Consider the following 20349-nt stretch of genomic DNA (forward strand, 5'->3'; position numbering starts at 1 on the left):
TGAACTCTACAGTTGGATCTATGCACTCACCAAAAATGTAAGCTGAAGGTGTTACGCAGTTACAACAACTTGGAAGTTCACTACAAAAAACAACAATTGTTTGCGATCTGAGTCCCGTTTAAACAAATTTCTTTTCTGCGTTTTTTTTTTTTTGCTTTTTTTAATTTTAGTGTAGAACTATCTATCTATTAGGCGTTTTTTAAACTGAACTATTAAGCATGCCATTATATGAAAACTCAAAAATCAGATTTAACTTAGCTTGATGAGAACTACGAGATAAAAAGACATATTGTGCATATATAGGATTTTTGAAAACTAATCTTACTTTGGCTGGTTTTGCTTTTAAGCAATAAATCACGATTTTACATAGAAAAATTTAATATTTGCGTACATATTTTACATTATCTATAAAGTATGGAAATTTAAAAGTAAAATTTGAGCTTATTTTGATTGAGACTTTTTTGGGATAAATGCACGTAAATGTATTTGGCGTTTTGACAACAACAACTTATCTCAATCACTAAATAAATCATCATCTTTCGTAGAAAATTTTCATATTAGTATACAAATTTTATTAAAACGAACTACTAAGCTAAGGCTTTAAACTTTTGGGAGCTGAAATAGAAAGGGCTTAAGTTATTTTGTGAAAAGTCCACAGAAAAGTTTTACAAATCATTCAATCTCTTTCCTGCGTATCGACATACATACATAAGTACTTGTGAAAGCAAATTTTATTAGAATTAGACATTTCTTGACCCGTTACTGTTTTATGAATAACTGTTGTTTAATTTGCCTTTTGGAAAAGTAAGTGTTTGTTTGGTTCTTTTTGGCGGTACAATAAATTAAATATTTTGAAATTATTTATGTGAGAAGAAATTTCAAATCTGTAGCGCGGCCGATAAATCGCATTTTTGATTTTGATTGTAAGGATATTCAATTCAATAAATTTTCATAAACTTTACACATTTTTGGAGTCAACATTTAATTAAGTAACGGCACAAATTGATTAAAGCAACGCCACAACAAAAAAGAACGAAAAGAAATAGTTAAAGTGTGAATAAGTATTTAAACAAAACGCAATTAAATCATTTTTAGAGCATTTAGAGCGAGTAGGGTTTAGCGCGCAGCATATTATGCAAAATAAAAACTTTTTATTTTCCACTAATCGGACTAGAGCGCCTAATTTCTATTTAGATAAAATTCTATTTATGCATAAAGGTCGCATTTTCCAAAAAACAAACTGTAAAAGAATAAAATGAATAAGTGTATTGATGTGAAGTTTAGTCACATTGTAATTCGGGACGTAGGTGTATTGTCTTGTGGGTTCGGGTACATGCGTCACATTTCCAACCTGTTGGGCTCCCTGGAAGGCATGATAGTAACAGGACACGTATGTCATAATAGCGCGTTCATCCGGCTTTGGAGTGTTGATCAAATCTAGTAGATATTTTTTTCATGGTTGTTGAGAATTCATAAAAAATAAAAACCAATTCAAATTTGGACATCTTATTTTACAGCAACATATGAGCATTGAAATTCTAAATTCTTGTAAGTATATAAGTGTACTACATACATATACATACATACATACACACATAATGTAAGTACACGAGTCGATATGTATATGAAGTACCTGTAATGGAGAGCCGCATATACTAACTGCATGTGTACTCACATATATGTATGTACGTATGTATGTGCATGTACACACATACATCTATCGATAAAAAAATTAATATTTTGAAGGCAATCCACTCACCATCTGGATCCAACATCCTTGGAATATCAAGATATTTCTCAGCAACATCAAAGGCAGTGTTGAGATTTTCCAATGGATTGTCTTTGGAGAGTTTGGAATAATCAATCAAGTCGGGCCTATGTCGGTGAATCAAGGCGCAGAAAGCTAAACCGTCCTATAAAATAGAATAGATTTAAATGCAAACGCAATAAATAATACGTTAAAACCTTCTAAAGTATTATGCAAGGTGACGCAAAATTAATCATCCAGTGTTGTTTTTGAATAACTTTTTTACTAAATAAAAAAAATATTTTGAGTGATGGAAATCTTTATGTTGACCTTTAGGCGTTCCATTGCTTGCCTGGTTGCTTGTCTAATATGATTGACACGATTCGTACACCATTTGGAAAAATTATAAATCTTCCGTAGGGTGATTAACTTTGCGCCACCTTGTTTTTTTCCAAGTTTGCAGGAAGAGTGGCACAATTAAAAAAACTACCATAAAATATGGGAAAAACCGCTCTTAAAATTTTCAAATTACGATAACTCACTACGTAAAAATAAAAACAATTTTTTGTGTAAGAAGATCGTCTTGATAGATACCGTTATTTCTTCATTTCATTTCAAAATAAAATTTTTTTTAGATTATGACACTCTTCCGGCAAACAAGCGATATACATATATATTGGTTCTTACCTTGAATGAAAGATGGAAGTTTTGAACATTGACATTCTTGTATGGAGCCGTTTTGCGTTGGCACCACAACAACAAGCCTTCTTTAGCGGTCATCTCTTCAACGGAAATATCCTGAATAGCAAAACGCAAAATGATGGTCCAAATCATGCCAAGCGTCATCTTTAGATTGCCATCTACGATTTCCTCAGCGCCAATCGATACCAAATGCACACCTTTCGATGCAATGAAATCCAGCGCTTTGTTTACATTAGCGATCTTGTGGAAGCGCATCTTGCCACGATCGGGTTTTGGTAAGGTCTCACCCGAAATCACTTCAAGCAACAACATTAACTTCAGCCCATTGCGAAAGTCCTCCTCAATATTATCGATAGATGTTCCGGCTTTTCTCAGATGACTATTACACCAGGCAGTAAATGTCTATGCAAACAAATATATAAAAAAAAATATTGAAATAATTTATTCATCTTGATATTGATATACATTTACATAAGTATGTATGGTGTGTATGAGTGCAAGTATACTATAAATACAAAAAAGTTCTAAGTGGACTTAAACACGAATTGCGTTAAATATGTTAACATAGGTATTTTTTTAGACAACCAGGATGATAAGTCAAACTAAACAAAGTTTTTTCCTAATAGAGTATAATATTTATAGATCTATTCATGAAGCAAATAATTTGAAAAAATTGTTACAAATTATCAAGTTTTGTTGTTCATGTATCCAAAAAACTTGCAAAGTACGGAAAAGTGAGAGAGCAAAATGACATTTCATTTTGAGACGAAATTTTACTTAGTGAAGTTTTTACTGGATACGTTTTTACTCGTAAGAATTTGCAAGTAAGAAAAACAGCTGAATTGCGAATTGCATCAAAGTTCTAAATTTATATAAAAATTGCGCTTAACATGGAGAATGTAAGTAAATATATTTTAGATAATATTTATAACTATCGTAGGTATGCTGACAGGCCACAATTCGCTAGCTGCGCACGCATACAAGATAGGAATTACAAACAATGATAGCTGCAGATTCTGAAATAAACTGGAAGAGAGGGAAACGCTAGAACATCTTCTATGTTCTTGTCCTGCGTTAGCTAGAACAGATTAAAATGTTGAGGAGCTTTATAATATGAAAGGTTAGAATGTCTCTCGGGGATAGAGCTTGAGAGTTTACTTAGATTCGCAAAAGACGCAGACGTATTACAGAATGTCTACTACAAAGAAACGTAAAGGTCTAGCTCCATCTGGTAACACTAAGGACCACTACGACTGTACCTTCTGCTCAAATATGAACGAGACGTTATCAATGAAACGGTCCGCGGATGACATATGGCAAAAATAAATTTTTTGTTTTTTGGTAGGACTGTTATAAGCTTACATGGCAAATTTCAGCGTGATATGTCACATAGTTTGTTTTCTGCGCTACTGTAAACAAGTCAAGCTCGAGTGTGTTCTTCGAATTCTCTTTTATGACTTCAATAAGGGATAAAAATCGATTTTTTTTTGCATGTTATTGTAGTAAAACATTTCAAAAATACCGTGTTAAAATTTTAAGTCAATCCGAGCAAAACTTTTTAAGTTATAGAGCATAAAGCCGAGCCGCCTCAAACATCTGTCGAGACGCAGCAGTTGCGCGCGTAGTCCGTTACAAACTTTAAACGCGGTTTTCTCGAACCTTTTTTTTTAAAGTACGTAATCATTGGCATTTGAAAACTACTCAACCGATCCTTTTGAAATTTTGCACACATATTTTACACATAAAAAACCTCCCCCCAACGTTTTTTTTCGCCATTTTTTTTTATATTAAGGTAGTTTTACACCTACAAAATGGCGGCATTTTTTCGTCAAAAATCACTTTTTACTTCAAACGACTACCAAATGGCTGAAAATGAAAATAAATCGTCAAAATAAACGTTGGGGGGAAGTTAAACTCATACTTTAACTAAATTATTTGATTTTTTTGATTTCAGATGATTCTACGCTGAGATATGCTGACTACTGCAAAATGTATTTTTGAAAAGACGTCTACGTAAATGTGCTCTCATTCGCTCATTTTGCAATATTTTTACATGAAAATTTTATCAAATATTCTTGAAATGTTACTTTATAATATGCAACAACTTTTAATAAACTGACTTGAACCGTTTCGCTACAATAAATTCATGAAAAAAGTGTTTTTTTTTAACGTTTATCCCTTACCCCCCCCCCCCCCTTAAATAGGAACCGGCCAATGATATAGAACTTTCTTATAGATACTTCTGAGCCACAGCCTCCAGTCACCGTGGCTGCAGTTTCCAAAATACAAATCGAAAGCATTGTAGGTATCTTTTGTGCTTTATGCTTGTACTTCTTGGTTATGAACTAATTTGGCAATATATGTACATAGATGCAAGGACGGAAGCAATTGCTATTGGAATGTTCTTCATCTGACAGCGATGATGAAATGGAACAAATTATTGTTGTTGCATTTTATTTACTTTATTTTTTTTTTTTAATTTAATACGAGAGGCAGCTCAAGTGAAAAATTTTTAATTTTTGTGATTTTTCCTGCCAATAACACTGTGTGACAAAAAAAAAACAAATTAAATATACTTTTATGGAGACCTAGCACAACTTGTGGCTATAGAAAAACTAAACAAAATGGTATAGGAGAAATTTCCAATACACCCCCAAAATCTCATTTTATGGCCATAAAACCGTTTTTCAGTAGGTTGATGTGAACAATCACTCCTAACTTCGCCAATTTCCATCCGATTTCGAATTTGTTTTTTTAGTTCGAAAGAACAAAAACAAGCCTTTTTGACAGTGTGTTGACAATTTTTCTGAAATGACAACTGACGAGACTGTAGGCGGAAGTATTTGGATTTTCTTTATTTTTTTCTCTATTTTTTCAACTTTGACATAATTTTTACGATATTATCCGATATTGAGGATTTTTTTTAGTACACTACTGTTATAGTAAATTTAATTTTGCGTCGAATGAGCTATATTTGACTGTAATTGAATTAAAATTAATAGAGTTGTGTACGTTTTAAGATTTTATTTTATTTTTTACTAATTTGGTATGTAGGTATAACTTACGCTAAATGGGAATAAGGACGCGTTATTAACATATTTCTGGATTGAATTTAACATATTTCTTTTAGCTACCGACTTGAGCTTCAAGATATCTTCCTAAAATGTAATTTTCTATCGATTTATGGATATAACCTTTTAAAAAGGACCCTCGAAGAGGACGAAAAAAGGCACGACCTGGGTGCACAACGGAAGGTTTTAAAAAGATATCCAACGGAGATAACCCTTAAGCTTCTGTTTAATATATTTCTATGCCACTGCACCAGTTTATATGAATAATTTTCGACTTAAGCGGTTATTAAATGCGCCTACAGAATTGATGGTCGCCTGAGATTAAATTATAAGTATATTCAATCAAAGCCTGGCACGACATCGACTCAACTCCCGAGAACCAGCCAACAGCCACAGTCGCGTCAAGCCATCAAATATAAACATTGATATGCAGTTATTCTGAGTAAGAAAAGCGTCGGTTGAAAACAGACAACAGAAATCAGAAACCTGTTTCTGCAAATACGGCATCTAAGAATGCTGGAGTAAACGTGCATGCACATCTAACATACATACCTACTAACTGCTTGCACACCATACATATATACATACACACGACCATCTGACGTGAGTTGGAGCTAATCAATTCAATGCAGGCCAAACATAGTTACAGCTATACATAAATACAGTATGCATTTTGTATGCAATAAAAATTCTATAAAAAATTAATATTACGCTGCAGATTTATATATACCCATACAAACGTACGTGCAGACATATACTCGTATAACTGATTTAATGAAATTTTAACATTATCAGTTGCCTGCTCAGCGCATATAATATTTTAATTAATTTTAATTAATAGTAATATTTTAAGACCTACAGCCGATGTTTAATAAAAATCATCCTATAGCATTGGAGAATGTCAATTATTTCATTTAGAGCAAATATACTCGTATGTACCTATGAGCGAACTAACCTCAATTAGTAGGTCCGTAGAATCAGTATTTTGCGACCTTAAGGCATTGGTCGAAGGCATTGGATTTTGTCGAGACATGAAAAAACTATGCACTGGCAGTACAGTCAAACCATTATTTATAAGATATCTAAGTGCATATCTCACTGTTCTATTTCAGTATTCTTTAATTGTCCCAATCGGGTTAAGGATCGTCATACCATAGGTGGGAATAGTGTTGCAGGTAGTGCGCGAAACTCACACCCATCTGGCAGCAGACTTAGTCATTTCCACATGCAAATACGTGTTTCTCTACTCGGTTTCATACATAATTGTAGCGACTCATTGCCGTAGAATGCCAACAACCTTAGTAATCTCGCACACCCGCTCTTAACGCTCGGCCATTGTCATGCTGTTAATTTTATCGATCATTTGCGGTATAAATACCTTTCAAATCACCACACCATATTCGATTTTTTTCAATTAGAAAACTTATTTTTTCTTTCTGTTCTCAATGCCTGGCTACTCTCAGACTTGTATAAATATTTATAATGAAAAATCGCGCCAGAAATGGTTCAAAAAAAGTGTTGCATCCAGTGTTCAACCATACCTATGTACATAAAGGGTAGACCATGTAAAATTTGCTTTTTCAAACGGCTATAAAACAAAACTAATCAATATTTTTTCAAACTTTTTTTTTTTATTTTGAAGATTGAATAAAAAATAATATAGGTCAAATGACTGCCACGACTGGCTTTACAGTAGGCCATTCGATCAACCCAATTTTTAACCACATTTTCGATTGTTTGGGCTCCAATTTTGCTTATTGACGTAGCCACCGATGTGAAAATCAGAAAAGAAGAAGAAGACTCACCACTTTGGAAATAGGTTTTCAATATTTCCCAATTTTGTTCAAGCGTATAGCGTCCCATTTCGTAAATGTCAAACCTTCAAGTATATAAATTATGAACACATTTGGCATGTCATTTTTGTTACCATTCTCAAAAAAATAGGTGGTTCAAAAAGCAAACGCTATATGGCCCACCCTGTATATACATACATACATATTGTATAGTCACAAAATCGGAAATAATGTATTAAATATAAATTATCTAGTAAGTAGTGTATCGAATATAATGGCTGCATTTGTATGTATGTAATTGTGTGACAGTAACCAGAACAACGCCTTTGGTAAATGTCCAACTCAAAAATTATTTATAGCAACTCTTATGAAACCATTTCATCCCGAATAAGAATGTTTCACAGTGCGATTTTTTGGGTATGGATTTATTATATTCAAAAGCAAGTTCAAGTACATATGTATATACATAAATAGTAATCTAAATAATAAAATAATAATCTAAAGTAATACATACGCCTGGTGTGTACGTTTAAATTTCTACTAAGTCGTACCATACCTACTTTCCATTTTTCTGATATCCTTCCGTACACAAAATTTGAGCAACTTTGCTTTATTAATTATACAAATATCATATTTTTTACATGTTTATAAACTTATAGTGGTGAAAACTTTGGATTTTGAGTGAAATAGAAGATGATGCGAATAAATTGTTGTTTTTGAAATCGTCTTCTACAAAAAGTCTACTGCGAAGAAAAAAAAAAAAAATATATATATATATATAGCTGAGTAGTGAGTCGAGCGCGTTTTTTGTTTTTTGACCACCACACAATGGGAAAGTTATATTTCTTCGTAGTAGACATTCTGTAAAAAACGATTCCAAAAATAACAAATTATTCGTATCATCTTCCATTTCTATCAAAATCCAAAGTTTTCACCACACCCACTTTCCATGTAACGATAAGTTTCAAAAATGTAAAAAATACGATATTTTTATATACATATACATATATATATATAGTATTCGCAATAACAAGCTTAGGCTCGAAAATATTGGCATACAATTTTTTTTTTTTTTTTGAACAGATACCAAATATGAAGGCCATGGCAATGCCACAAATTCAACGTTTTCCTTCCCATGAAGCATCTTTAAAAATAACGCGCCTTAATATTCTGACTAATCTTCCAAATAATTGAAAAGTATTATGGGAATTATCCACCATCAAATGAAGTCATCAACCACTGTTTTACTAAAATTTTGGATCGTCGCACCAGCTCAGGTGAGTCTGAGCGTGCTGATCGCCACGCGAAAATTTGGCGCTAAATCCACCCATGATATTGGATGATCTTTGAGTGTACATGCGCTTGAAAAAGCTGAATGTAGCAGCGATTGTAATTTTGCGTAAATATTTGGTCAAGCTTAGACTGTCAGCAAACAAAATCATGGCGACGGATTTTCGGTATGCAAAGTAGATTTTTTTGAAAAGGGTAAAACGATCACCGAAGTAAAAACAAACGACCCTTTTGGTGAAAAAAAAGGTTGTCTTCCTCCAGAGCAACCCGTCGAAACACAATTCCGCAATCGCAGTGGTTTCGCATTGCTACCCTCGCCTCGTCGCGTATTCTCCAAATTGTGTACCCTGTGACTATTTCCTGTTTCCAAATATTATGAAAAAATTACCCAGAGGTAATGTCGGCCTGCCTATGCCGCAGGACATGCCATGGCCACGGTATTCCATACGGAAGTCTATGCCATCTTGAATGTGGCATACTGGCTAATTGAGAAAAAGTGGTGGGGTAGCAGTATTGGAATTTGTAGTGACAGTCAAGCTGCACTGAAAACCCTTGCTAACCCACGCTGCTCTTCGAAGTTAATCGGTGAATGTAAGGCAAAACTGAACAGTGTTGCAAAACACAACAAAGTTAGTGTTTTTTGGATGTCTAGACATCGTGGTATTACAGGGAACGAGTTAGCTGATAAAGTGGCTAATGAAGGCTGTGCCAGTATTCCACTAGGCCCTGAACCCTTTCTAGGTGTCAATTCCGCATCGATTCAACTATGGTTTGACGACTTCATGACGCTTACCCATAGAGGACGTTGGTCTGGATTGAACTCGTGCAGAGTAGCCAAGTGCTTTGTGAAAGAACCAAACAGGAAAATAGCGCCTTTCCCCTAAAACTCAGTAGAAAGTGAAGGTAATCATAGGGCACAACGTTTGTGGTCAGCATATGGCTATCTTGGGCATCTTTTTCGATCCAATATGACTATCCTGTCTGGAGCATGACGACACTGCAGAGCATTTTCTCTGTAGCTGTCCGTCGGTTTCCAGAATCAGATTTAGGATATTGGGTTGCGATATACTGAGTATGGATAAACTTCATACTCTTCCTCTTCCAGATATCTTAAGATTCATAAATGGAAGAGGGACCTCAAACTACATAATTTATCCGTCTTACCACCCACTTTTTATCTTTCCTATCTCTATTCTTTCTACTGAAATCTACCCAAGTGTAGTACAATGGTCTCCTGACCGAATGCTTGGACTTGTCCAACCCCCACAAATCTAATCTAATATAGGGAGTTTTTTTTAAGAGCTTGAGCACTTAAAATGATAAAACAAAACAGAAATATTGTTGGAATGCATTTTTTTTTTGTTACAATCTGGTGATAATTTCATGGCATTTATTTTTTGAATATGACATTCGGCATATGTCCGGCATGGCTACGAATTACATGATCCATTCGATCAATCCAATTTTTGATTACTTTTCCCAATAAACCTGGCCGTATGGCGTCAATGATGGCTTGAATATTTCAATGAATCGATTGTAAAGCGCGCTATATGGCAAACTCGACATCTTGTTGGAACCAAATGTAGTCTTAACATCGACGTATCAGTCAGTATGGTAGCTAGATAGCGCTCCTCATTCACCACAACGACAACTGTTTCCTCATTGCGAAAGAAATAAGGACCGATGATGCCACCAGTGCTCTATGAACTTCGCCAATAGATTTTTTTTTTTTTTTTTCAAAGTAAATTTCCACAATTTGGAAGCGTTGTTCTGGCGTTAAACGATTCATGATAGCTTGCCAAACCATACTGAAGAGAAATGTCAACACAGTTTGCCATTCTCAGCTGTCAAACCGTAGTTATCGTAGCTAAAAAAGCACCCGATAAATTGAGTTGAATAACGAGATCATTCATAAATCCAATGTCTCTTTTGAGGTCATCCAAAAATCGTATTATTTGGAAAACACCGAAAAATTTGGTGCAACCTTGAATGAAGTGTATCGACCTAAAAGCAGAAGATGTGTAACGTAAAATGTTTTTTGCCGAATAGAGTGTTCTTTATTTAAATTCTGAGCTACTCATTGGCTCAACCTCGTGTCAGAAATAATTTTGCTTCGATAAAAAGGCATACATTTTGTAGGTTTGAAGGTTAAACATTCAGTATCTGCTATGAGCTTAGCTTACAAATACAAGTGACTTCCTATTTTTAGAGTTCCACACAGGTATTTGGTAAGTATAACATTTTGGAATCTCAAAGCCGGACAGCAAGAAATTTGAGAATAACTGGAATTTATAGTGATAACTGTATACTATAAATATCCTATTGTTGTTGGAGCTCTTTTACATTAGCTTCACTTTTTATTTACTTACACATAAACGCACTGCAAGCACGCGCATACTTAACTGTTATGCATTTACACGCGTATACAAATTCAAATGTACATACATACACATACATACATATATGTATTTATATGTATATACGCGTGAATGGGCAGGTGACTATCAATGCGATTTTCCCCATTATCCGTTTTAATTTACAAGAGATGCTACCTCTTCAGAAATTGAATTTAAATTTGTTGTAGATTAAGTCAAATCAAACCAAATAGGTCTGCTATAAACGGTATCTAATGAGCATCTAACAGTACGAGAAAACAAAACGCAGCTCGAATGGATTCCATGGCACTCATATCAATACAACAAAAAATACAAGTCCCCAGTTGCAGCCAACTCAGTACCCGTTATGCATTGATCTCAATTTCAACACTGAATAGTGCAATCATTGACATTGTATGCGCACACACACGCACTCACACACACATACATACATTGATACCTATTTACATGCTTATGCACGTCTCACCACAATTGCGAGGTGAAAAGCCGCAACTAACTAATCCCGTCTAATGACTTACACCCAATCCAATATTCTTGTTTTCTCTCTTCGCGTTGTTGAAATGCAATCGATTTTTTTCTTTTGATAGCGACAATGATCAGCATTCAGCATCCGAGTATGGCTGTGGTGCAACACAACTGGTATTTTACAACCGTTCACTCTGAACAACAATAACAAAGAAACTACTTAAGCATCAGGAGTAGTAAGGCCAGGCGAGCTCCAGCGCCATATCTCGCCGAGTTTGAACCAATTCGAAAACAATCCGGTTTGTTATGTTTACCGTTTTGGTAAGTTCAACCAACAGGTTCTACTACCTCCATGGTAATTTCAATTGGCCGCTCATTGTATTATGGGACACGAAAGATATTTGTTGCGTACTTAGAGACAAGACGGTGTAAGAACGGTTTTGTTGATAAAATATGTAGTTTTACCGTTTTACAGGCAACCATAGTAGGATGTTCAGGTTTTAAATAAATTATAACAGTATTTGGTCAACATTAGAGACATAATAAAGATATTTACTACGAGTATAAATTACTAATATTATTTCGCTACAACAACCACAACCAACCAAAAGAAATCTATTGTACAAAGCCTGCTGAGTTATCCTATATTTTAAAACTTTTTAAATTTTTTATCACACTCTGGGGCTTATTGTTCCATAATTTATAAGAATGCACGGCAATACTATCAAGGTGGTGTAGCCTTTTTCTGCCTAGCACAGAACATTCACGAAGAATGTGTTCAGAATTTCCAATGTCCATTTCACAGAATCGACTGATGATGGTATCAGAAGACCAATTTTGTTTAAGTGATATCTAATAGACCAGTTACAAGGGTCCGTTGAATCTGTTGCTGCAAAGAATTCGACCGACAGCAAAATATATTATGTATATTTGAGTCGAAGGCGCCACATACGCGCCGTACGCCAGGTCGGAATGCACAAAAACTGGCAACTTTCTCATTTTACCGTACGGCAAATGCGGCAAAAATGGCAAATGTTTAAAGAAGTACAATTTTGTATCGCGCAAATTTTTATCAATGGAGTTTTTTATTATATCAAATGAAATGCATAAAATAAATGGAATTTCAATTAATTGAGTAAATTCAAACGCCCCCTTATATTTTCGACAAAAGCTTTAAATAGTAGAGAAAAGGCTAGACTTAACCAAGTTGTCCTGAAAATGGAATGTGCGTCCCGATCTCGAAGTTATGGTGGCACCCACACGCACTCTACGACTTCTATAAATTCTATTAAAACCCTCCCTCGCTTCAATAAGAATTATTTTTATAAAAGAGGTTGTCTGTAAAGTCGGTTTACTGACGATAGTTTAACGTGATAACGTCATAAGAAAATACTGATTGAATGGTTGCATTTTTCAAAAGAAAATTTTAATTTTATTTGTTTGATAGATATTTTGTATGGATATAGAGAATGAGTTAACATTAACATAACATAATATACTTTAACATAACATAACATAACATAACACAACATAACATAACACAACACAACACAACACAACACAACACAACACAACATAACATAACATAACATAACATAACATAACATAACATAACATAACATAACATAACATAACATAACATAACATAACATAACATAACATAACATAACATAACATAACATAACATAACATAACATAACATAACATAACATAACATAACATAACATAACATAACATAACATAACATATAATAACATAACATAACATAACATAACATAACATAACATAACATAACATAACATAACATAACATAACATAACATAACATAACATAACATAACATAACATAACATGACATAACATAACATAACATAACATAACATAACATAACATAACATAACATAACATAACATAATATAACATAACATAACATAACATAACATAACATAACAAATTACCCCGTATTAAAGCACTTATCAACAGCTTTCATTTGATACCCATATTGTACATAAACAACCAAAGGTTACCCGGGTCCACGTTTTGACCTATATCTCGAGACCCCAGTCACGGAGCGGCATGAAAAATATTCTGTACTAAAGCATTCACCAACAGCTTTCATTTGATACCCATATTGTACATACACGTGCGAAGGTTACCCGGGTCCACGTTTTGACCTATATCTTGAGACCCTATCTACCAATAGGTATTCAAACTATACGGAAATCATCTTCAATACCTACTTAACAATGTGTGTAAGTTTGGTTTAATTCGGTTCAAAGTCACGGTGGGTCCACGTTTTGGCATATATTTCGAGACCCTAGTCATCAATAGGTATGAAAATTACCCCGTATTAAAGCACTTATCAACAGCTTTCATTTGATACCCATATTGTACATACACATCCGAAGGTTACCCGGGTCCACGTTTTGACCTATATCTCGAGGCCTATTTCCAAAATAAAATATAATCCATGTTACTCGTGATGTAGCTTTCGAATGGTGAAAGAATTTTTAAAATCGGTCCAGTAGTTTTTGAGCCTATTCATTACAACCAAACAAACAAAGTTTTCCTCTTTATAATATTAGTATAGATATGGTAAATATTACCATACATTTTTTCCTTCATATATAATAAAAAAATTAATAATAATAACATTAAAACAACAGGTATTATTAACAAACTTGGTTTTATTTTAAAGTCTTCAAGTAAATCAAATTAATAATAATCAATAAGAAGGCATATGCAAATACAAATACGTGAATTTATATATGTACATATGCGCATATACATACATATATACGCTCACTTAAGTAGGAGAGAGCAAGATGTCGAACGTTGCCGTTCGTTTGCTTTGTTTGCTTTGTCGTTCCTTCCGCGCTTTCGCTTGCAGTTCATTCAATGCAATGAGCAAGGTAACTACATATGAGCAAGGTAACACTAATATGAGCAAGGTAACACTAATATGAGCAAGGTAACACTAATATGAGCAAGGTAACACTAATATGAGCAAGGTAACACTAATATGAGCAAGGTAACACTAATATGAGCAAGGTAACACTAATATGAGCAAGGTAACACTAATGAGCAAGGTAATACTAAAGAGCAAGGTAACACTAATGAGCAAGGTAATACTAAAGAGCAAGGTAACACTAATATGAGCAAGGTAACACTAATATGAGCAAGGTAACACTAATATGAGCAAGGTAACACTAATATGAGCAAGGTAACACTAATATGAGCAAGGTAACACTAATGAGCAAGGTAATACTAATATGAGCAAGGTAACACTAATATGAGCAAGGTAACACTAATGAGCAAGGTAATACTAAAGAGCAAGGTAACACTAATGAGCAAGGTAATACTAAAGAGCAAGGTAACACTAATATGAGCAAGGTAACACTAATATGAGCAAGGTAACACTAATATGAGCAAGGTAACACTAATATGAGCAAGGTAACACTAATATGAGCAAGGTAACACTAATATGAGCAAGGTAACACTAATATGAGCAAGGTAACACTAATATGAGCAAGGTAACACTAATGAGCAAGGTAATACTAATATGAGCAAGGTAACACTAATATGAGCAAGGTAACACTAATGAGCAAGGTAATACTAAAGAGCAAGGTAACACTAATGAGCAAGGTAATACTAAAGAGCAAGGTAACACTAATATGAGCAAGGTAACACTAATATGAGCAAGGTAACACTAATATGAGCAAGGTAACACTAATATGAGCAAGGTAACACTAATGAGCAAGGTAATACTAATATGAGCAAGGTAACACTAATATGAGCAAGGTAACACTAATGAGCAAGGTAATACTAAAGAGCAAGGTAACACTAATATGAGCAAGGTAACACTAATATGAGCAAGGTAACACTAATATGAGCAAGGTAACACTAATGAGCAAGGTAACACTAATGAGCAAGGTAATACTAATATGAGCAAGGTAACACTAATATGAGCAAGGTAACACTAATATGAGCAAGGTAACACTAATATGAGCAAGGTAACACTAATATGAGCAAGGTAACACTAATATGAGCAAGGTAACACTAATGAGCAAGGTAACACTAATATGAGCAAGGTAACACTAATATGAGCAAGGTAACACTAATATGAGCAAGGTAACACTAATATGAGCAAGGTAACTACATATGAACAGTAATGAGCAAGGTAACGACACATTTTTTCGTGCGTGCAGCCTGTTAAATCGAATTATAAGACGTTATCACGTCAATAAATTTCACAACCAATAAAAACCTGTTTATAAACAACGAAATATAACATTTGTCTTCACGACAAGAACATCTGTTTTTCTCCTTTTTTTATACATATGGGGCAATACTTTCATTGTGGAACCACGGTACGCTTTACACGTCACGTCAGTCAAATGCGTTGCCGCAACGGACGAAAAGAATCAATTTTGACAGCCCTATAACGCTACAGTGGCCTGTAAAGTAACCAGTTAAACAACTTAAATCCACTCCGCTGAGCGGAAGTAGCTTACCAGAAATTCCTCCGTCCGGCGTTAGGAATTGTTTCGCTGCGAATTGCTGCGTTTGCGAATATGCTTAGTCCTGCCATAAGTTCTGCTACAAGTTATATTAAGTCCGTTATAGATATAAAATTATAATACTTTTTTAATGAAATTGATTTTATTTGATCATGCAAATATGAAAAAAAAAAATTTTAATTTTCATTCGAAATGGTCACTATTTGCTTTTACACAAGCCTTCAAACATTAAGCCATTCAGCTAGGCAGCACGCACGGTTTCCATGGATATTGACGTCGCTGCTCAAACCAAAGATTGTTTGAGACACTCCAAATTTCTGTAAGGTCTTCGACAAGCCATGTTCTCGAATTCTGACCACAAACTGTAGCCCAATGGATTCAGATCTGGACTTCCAGACGGCCAATCTTCTGTGGTTATAAGCCCAGGAATATTGTTTTTGAGCCACTGCTGGGTGGTTTTTGCCTTGTGGGCTAGATCGGATCTTGCTGACAGATCCATTGCTCTACATTGAAGGGAGTACTGATCAACTGCTTCACCACGAATTTTAAGACATCTCCCGGTCATGCCCCATCATTCACGGTCTTAACTCCTTTTGAGAGAGAAATGAAGAAATGTAACGCCTTTACAAAACCCTCCCCACCAAACCATTACGGAGGCTGAACCCATTTTTTGCGTCTTTAGAAGTTTTAGTATAGATTTTGTCGTTCCGCTTATTAAAACCTTCTTCAACTGTGAAAATTTTCTCATCTGTGAAAAGAATATTTGTATGGCCTTTGGTCGCGTGTCACTGAAGAAGCTGCTTGCATCTGTCGAATCCAATTTTCTTCAAACGCATTGTTAAAAGATGACCAGTTGAGCAACGGAAGGCTTTTATGTGGAGATCATCTCTAATTAGTCTTGACATGGATCTGGTCGATACATTCATTTCCCTGGACAGGATTTTCTACTTTCTAAGGGGATTTCTGCGAATTCTTTCTCGGACGGCTTTTATGGCTGCACTGGCTCGAGCCACACGAGGACGACCACTTCTCTTTCGTCGATTCCGTTCAGGCATTTTCGATGTTAAGGAAAATATCAATAATGTCGAAAATGTCGATCAAATCACAGAAATAATCGAGGTTGACCGTAATATTGTTGGCAGTCGTAGCATCGCCCAGAAGCTAAAGATCGACCATAAAACAATTTTCAACCATTAGCGCTAAAATATTACGCAAGAATAATGGATTTCTTTCCTCAAAACTATTAACATAGAATAATAAATACATAAAAAATGCAGAGACCATCAGCAGAAAATTTTAAAACAATCAAAAGGAATTTTCAATAATTTCAAACTTGCGCTTTTTACACTAGAATTTAATGAGCGTTTAAAAAACTTCAAAATTTAAAATTCATTCAGTTCATTAATTTCACAAATTCTGCTAAAACTTTCTGGATTTCAATATACTATATACGGCATTTACTATACTATGTAGAAACTCGATTTTCTTGCAAAATTAACGAAAAAAATTTAGCATGAAGAACATTTTGAATATTGTAAAAAAAAATGAATGTGCCAAAACTTTTTCGATTGACTGTAAGTATATACATATGTATATAGCTAATATATTGCAATTTAGCGCGCCAACTTGTTTAACAAACAAACAATTATAAAAAATAGAAAAGGAATGTACTTTCTGTTTCGCACAAAGAGAAACAAATTCAGTTTTTGTCATGTGAAAATATAAATTTAAAATTGTGCACCGCTGACATGAAGGACGAGGTGAATCGACAGTTGATGTGTCACCTATGGATTAGTGTCGCTCCAAATGCGGCTATTTTACTTATTTGCAAAGCCATTAAGCCAAAGTGCGCCTCAACACAATTAAATTATTTCAGCATATTTTACGGATGATGGTTTCCGAAATAAATTTAAACAATTTGCAAATGCCGCTGAAGAGAAATGTCAGCAACATGTGCTTGCTTGAACGATTGGTTTGGCACTTCAATCTAACGAAAGTTCTACAGGCCCACCTGTTCTGAAGAGATTTAATCAAATGCTCAGAACAAGCAAGCTGCGTCGCCTCCATCAACAGGTAGATAAGATAGATAAGTAAATATAATGGCATATTTGCCGTTATTTATAGAAAATATGTTTGTGCAATTTTTGACAATGAATGCTGCTGAGAGCAGAATAGACAAGAATTTTAGTTATATAAGTATGTGCATGTGTACGTATGTATGTCCACAAAAAAATAATAATTTCTTGCAACTTTTTTTTTAAGAATTACATACATAAATACTCGTATGCATTTTTACATCAATGAATGTTTCTCTTTCCCATGCACTTGTACATTCGTAGATATGTATGCATGTATGTACATAGACATACAGACATACAGAGAAACTGAAACATTGAAATGAGTGTTTATTTTTAGATTGGAAATTTTTGCAACATGACTAATTTATTCACATGCGAATGAGTTACCGAAATCAAAACTTTTACCTTCAACATTTTGCTAGGCCAAATTTATTGGTTTTTTAGTTTAGTTATTAATATAAATTTTCGCATTCATATTTTTCAATATGTGTACACACATACCGATATATTTGCTTGGTATACGAGTACAATTGATTGCATTTGTTAATTTGTGTCTTAATTTTCTTCTCTTTTTCTGATACGTGATCATTTTGCTTTGATTTTTATCTGCCATTTGAACCCATTCACTCAGCCGTGCAGCGAGCCGCCTGTGAACGACTACGCGTACATAGATTTCTGCCAACATTATTTTCGTTTTTGAATTCACAAATTATTCCTTAAGCGCATGCGCAAAATAATCAAATATTGAGCAATATTTTTAAACACTCTCTAAGCAAACATTCTTATGTGCTTAAAAGCTAAAAGCTCAAACCGTCGCACACTTCTTCACCGCAATCCATTTTTGGGTGAATGAAATTTGACGCTGCTCATTGAATTTTAGCCTGTCGCCACACTATTGCCACAGTGACTGAATTATCTTTCAGATCGTCACATAAATCATTAGCATTTATTATACACAAAGTTTCTTTCACTAGTGAAAATATTACGGTTTACGAATTTCTTTGCCTAATGCGTTTTATTATTAGCGCAGGATCCAATATGATTTTTCATGCGCCTAAAAATTATGAAACAGGTGCCCATCAAACTGCCATTTCCGCCATTTTTAGTTTTTCATAGATTTGATTTAAATTCATGCAGTATAATTTGCATCCGCAATTATTAAGAATATCCAAAAGCAGCTGAACGGTAAAAGTAGAACTAGGCACAAATATAAGCTCTTGTTATGCATAGATGCATACATTCATACATAAGAATGTAGGGGAAAGGCATTCAAGCAATTTTCGCATCATTACAAAAGATTACAATTAAAAATTGAAAATAATTTTTCTATTAAATTATCTCAGCTGTGGGTTGATTGAATGTAAATATTTCTAATTTGCATGCATGTTTAAGAAATTAAGAAAAAAATTGTTGCTATGTTAATTGGCAAAACTCTTGCAGTTGTCATATTTTTCTACAACAGCTACAGTTGCTACAAATTTACTATCATATATTGCATTCCTAAAATGCTTTAAAAAAAACACTAAGTGATAATTGACGTTTAAAAATATTAAAGACTAGACTAACAAACCTGTGCTTAGCTACGACGAGGATAGTGATTTTGATTTTACAAGATTTCTTTAAGACCTTTTTATTCACAAAGTTCAATACTTGAGTTTGTCTTGAATTTTTAAAGATAATTGTAAATTAGCAATAATTTTTTTGTCCAAGCACTTTCTCCTTACGAGACCTGGTTACTTTTACGAGTGTATGCAGTATTTCCCCATTTTCAAGCAAGGTTGATAACTGTGCTTCTTCTATAAATTGAAGAAGCGATCCAACAGGTTTATGTACACAATCTTCTGTATTGTTATCATTTCAGTTGTGTTTGACAAATTATTGGCTTTTTTTACGGCGTCTTGTAGACAGCCTTGGGTATGTTTTGAGCTATGGCAAGTGCACAGTTCATTTTGGCACTGAGTATGCAGGCTGCAGTAAAATGCATACAGATCATTTATTTACGCCTACATATACAATCACAGTTATTGGCCTAATGAACGCCAATTGCGATAGTAAGTAATTTATGAAAAAAGAATGATCCCATTATATTGTTTCCTGCATGAAACAGTTATGCCATGTAAAAAATATAAATTTCAGAAACAAATATTCTTCCTGTTGCCAAAGAAATCAACATCTTAAAGAAGTTTGTGATCTTCCAAAGCAGACCAATAGCATTGGCAAACAAAGTGCAGTAATTAACATGCATATCGAACCTCTATAAGTTAGGTTAGGTTAGCTTGTGAGATCAA

The 20349-nt window shown here is 34.3% G+C and overlaps 1 protein-coding gene across 7 annotated transcripts in view; it reads right to left on the minus strand.

Moving 5' to 3' along the window:
* The window catches only part of LOC129239122 (alpha-actinin, sarcomeric), a 37914-nt gene that overhangs the window by 7182 nt on the left and 10383 nt on the right, over positions 1-20349 (minus strand). For 5 of the 7 annotated variants that reach the window (XM_054874430.1, XM_054874432.1, XM_054874428.1 and 2 more), the window contains exons 3-5: positions 2435-2851; positions 1760-1913; positions 1289-1437 (exon numbers count right to left, since the gene is read on the minus strand). In XM_054874430.1, coding sequence (XP_054730405.1) covers positions 1289-1437; positions 1760-1913; positions 2435-2851 — 720 coding nt within the window. The remainder of the gene's footprint in view (positions 1-1288; positions 1438-1759; positions 1914-2434; positions 2852-20349) is intronic. The other 2 variants (XM_054874433.1, XM_054874434.1) reach the window with 2 other exon arrangements.

This window comes from Anastrepha obliqua, chromosome 2, assembly GCF_027943255.1.
Source record: "Anastrepha obliqua isolate idAnaObli1 chromosome 2, idAnaObli1_1.0, whole genome shotgun sequence".
Lineage (NCBI taxonomy): Eukaryota > Metazoa > Arthropoda > Insecta > Diptera > Tephritidae > Anastrepha > Anastrepha obliqua.